This window comes from Octodon degus, unplaced genomic scaffold (assembly GCF_000260255.1).
Source record: "Octodon degus isolate 3935 unplaced genomic scaffold, OctDeg1.0 scaffold00072, whole genome shotgun sequence".
NCBI classification, from domain to species: Eukaryota; Metazoa; Chordata; class Mammalia; order Rodentia; family Octodontidae; genus Octodon; species Octodon degus.
In genome coordinates, this window is record NW_004524648.1 from 4,351,902 (window position 1) to 4,354,366 (window position 2,465).

The following is a 2,465-nucleotide window of genomic DNA, read 5'->3' on the forward strand; positions in this document are numbered from 1 at the left end:
GGCGGGGCTGGCTGGCATGTGGTGCTGGGGGATTGAACCGCGGTCCCTGTGCTTTGCTAAGCTTGTTCTAAGTAGGTGCTTTAGACCACTGAGCCATCCCACCAGCCCCCATAAATCTTAGTTTTCTAAGAATCAACGAGGTAGGGTTATGCTGGCAGTGAGCATAACTACTCTGCAAATGATGTGAGTTTGTTTTATTTTGTCGTACTACTAAGGATTGAATCCAAGGCTTGGGCATTAAGCTTCATCCCCGGCCAGTTTTTAAACTTTGAGACTGGGTCTCAAATTTGCCCATGGGGGGGCTTGAACTTGTTAGATTCTTCCTGAGGGCTGAAATTATAGGCATGTGCCACCACACCTGGGAACTTCTTGTTTTGAAGACAAAACAAAGTAAAATTTTAGTTAGGTTCACATAGGAAGGGTAAAAGCACCTTAACTTTGATTTTTCATTTTGTTCAGAACAACCTGTTTGAACTCAGGTGGCCACTAAGAATACCAGTGGGTGTGTTGTAGCTTCCAGATTTTCACAGATTACCTTTATAAATGAGGTTAACTTTATTACAACATATTTATTCAAGGTAAATATGAGAATAGTTTTGTTTTTGTTTTTTTTTTTTTGCTCTGAATGCCCTCAGGGGTGGTTTGGCTGGCTGGAGTGTTGTGGGGATCGAACTACAGCAACCTGAGACTGACAGCTTTGTGGAAGCAGCCACTTAAACAACTGAGCTAAGGCCAGGCCCCCCGAGAATAGTTTTTATATTTGTAGCTGAACATTAAATAGTTTTAAATGGAACTGGGAAGGGGTCAGGATGGCACGGAATTTACTATTTCAGTAGCAAATGCTATCCACGCATGGTGGTGCCCACCTATAATCCTAGCATTCAGGAGGCAGACACAGGAGGATTGCTTCAAACTTGAGGCCAACCTGGGCTACATAGTGCAAGCACAAGGGCCTGAGTTCAATTCCTGGTTCCGCCAAAATGAACAAATAAATAATAAATAATGAATCGTAATGTTGGGAATAATAAGGAGAAGCCAATAGGTTTAGCATGTTAACATGTAACATGATAACAGCAACAACAGACACTGAGTAATTTAAATAACAACACTGATGCCTTATTTACTGGTATTCTCAATAGTTTAGTCATTTTGTACTTTCATGAGAAATAGAGAAACAAAAGTCAACAGAGATAGGCACTTCACACTGAAATATACCAAAGATGCTAAAAGTGAAAAAAAAAAGCTTAATTTTTAATGACTAGACATCTATCTTAGACTTTTACTGTGTACATGGATGCCTTTTTCCCTCTTCTTGTCAAGAAGTTTATACTAAAGATACCTTCAAACTTTTAGGTTGTTGACGAACTTCCATGACATGCTTTCGCCTTAGTTCTCGTTCCCTTCGCTTGTTATATTCCAGCTGGTTAGTGAGCTCAGTTTGGTGCTGTAATCTGATCAACTCACAGCGCATCTTCTGAATTGTGTTGAGGTGACGGAATTCCAATTCTTGCATGGATTCATGCTGTCTTAGTAGCATGGCATGCTCCAAATCCTTCTGAGTCTGCCTTTTGTTCAATTCCTAATCCATAACATAGAAAATAAAAGTAGAATTTACTTTTTTTGTTTTTTTAAATACTATGTAGTTCAAACCACCCTTGAACTCACTATGTAGCTCAAGCTGGCCTTGAACCATGGTGATCCTCCTCCTGCCTCCGCCTCCCCAAGTGCTGGGATTACATGTATATGCCACCATGCCTAGTAATTTACTTTTGTATAATGCCAGGAAAAAAATCCAAAGAAAAAGAACCACCAGGAAAGGAATATAATTAACCCTCTGCTTCAGTAATGGCTTCATAATACATTCTACAATTCTATAACCTTTTTCCTCTGCCCAGCACTAGGGATTGAACCCAAAGCCTTGTGCAAACTAAATATCTACTCTTTCACTGATCTATACTTCCCACCCTACTTCACAGATTTTACATGAGGAAAAAACAAGTTTCTGAATAAAAACATCCTGACAATAGCTAGCATAGGTTGTTGAATCAATGTTCTTTCTTTTTTTTTTCCCCTGTGTTTTAGGGAAGGGTCTACAGGGTGTTCAGGGTCTCACTACTAGATCAGACTCGGAGTGATTCTCCTGTTTACAGCCTCCCTAGAGCTGGGATTACAGGCATGTGCCAGCTCAGTGCACCCCAGGGGCGGGGCTGGCATGGTAGGCCTGAGGATTGAACTCCTGGCCCCTGCTTGCAGATGCTTTAATCCACTGAGCTATTTGGCCGGCCCTTCAATGTCCTTTCTTTATAATTTTTTTTCTCAAATCAAAAAAATTTCATATATATTTTATGTCAAAATCAAACTTGACCCTTTTGCCCCAACAAACCTTATCCCCAGGGTCCAACAGTATGATGCATATGCTTCTCATTTTTGCATTGTTTGTTGTGATACAGCCATTATAATATATA

General features: G+C 40.4%; 1 protein-coding gene across 1 annotated transcript in view; it reads right to left on the bottom strand.

The window, feature by feature from the left end:
* The window catches only part of Taok1 (TAO kinase 1), a 137,807-nt gene that overhangs the window by 32,209 nt on the left and 103,133 nt on the right, over window positions 1-2,465 (bottom strand). Inside the window, exon 19 of the mRNA XM_023719843.1 lies at window positions 1,340-1,579. Coding sequence (XP_023575611.1) covers window positions 1,340-1,579 — 240 coding nt within the window. The remainder of the gene's footprint in view (window positions 1-1,339; window positions 1,580-2,465) is intronic.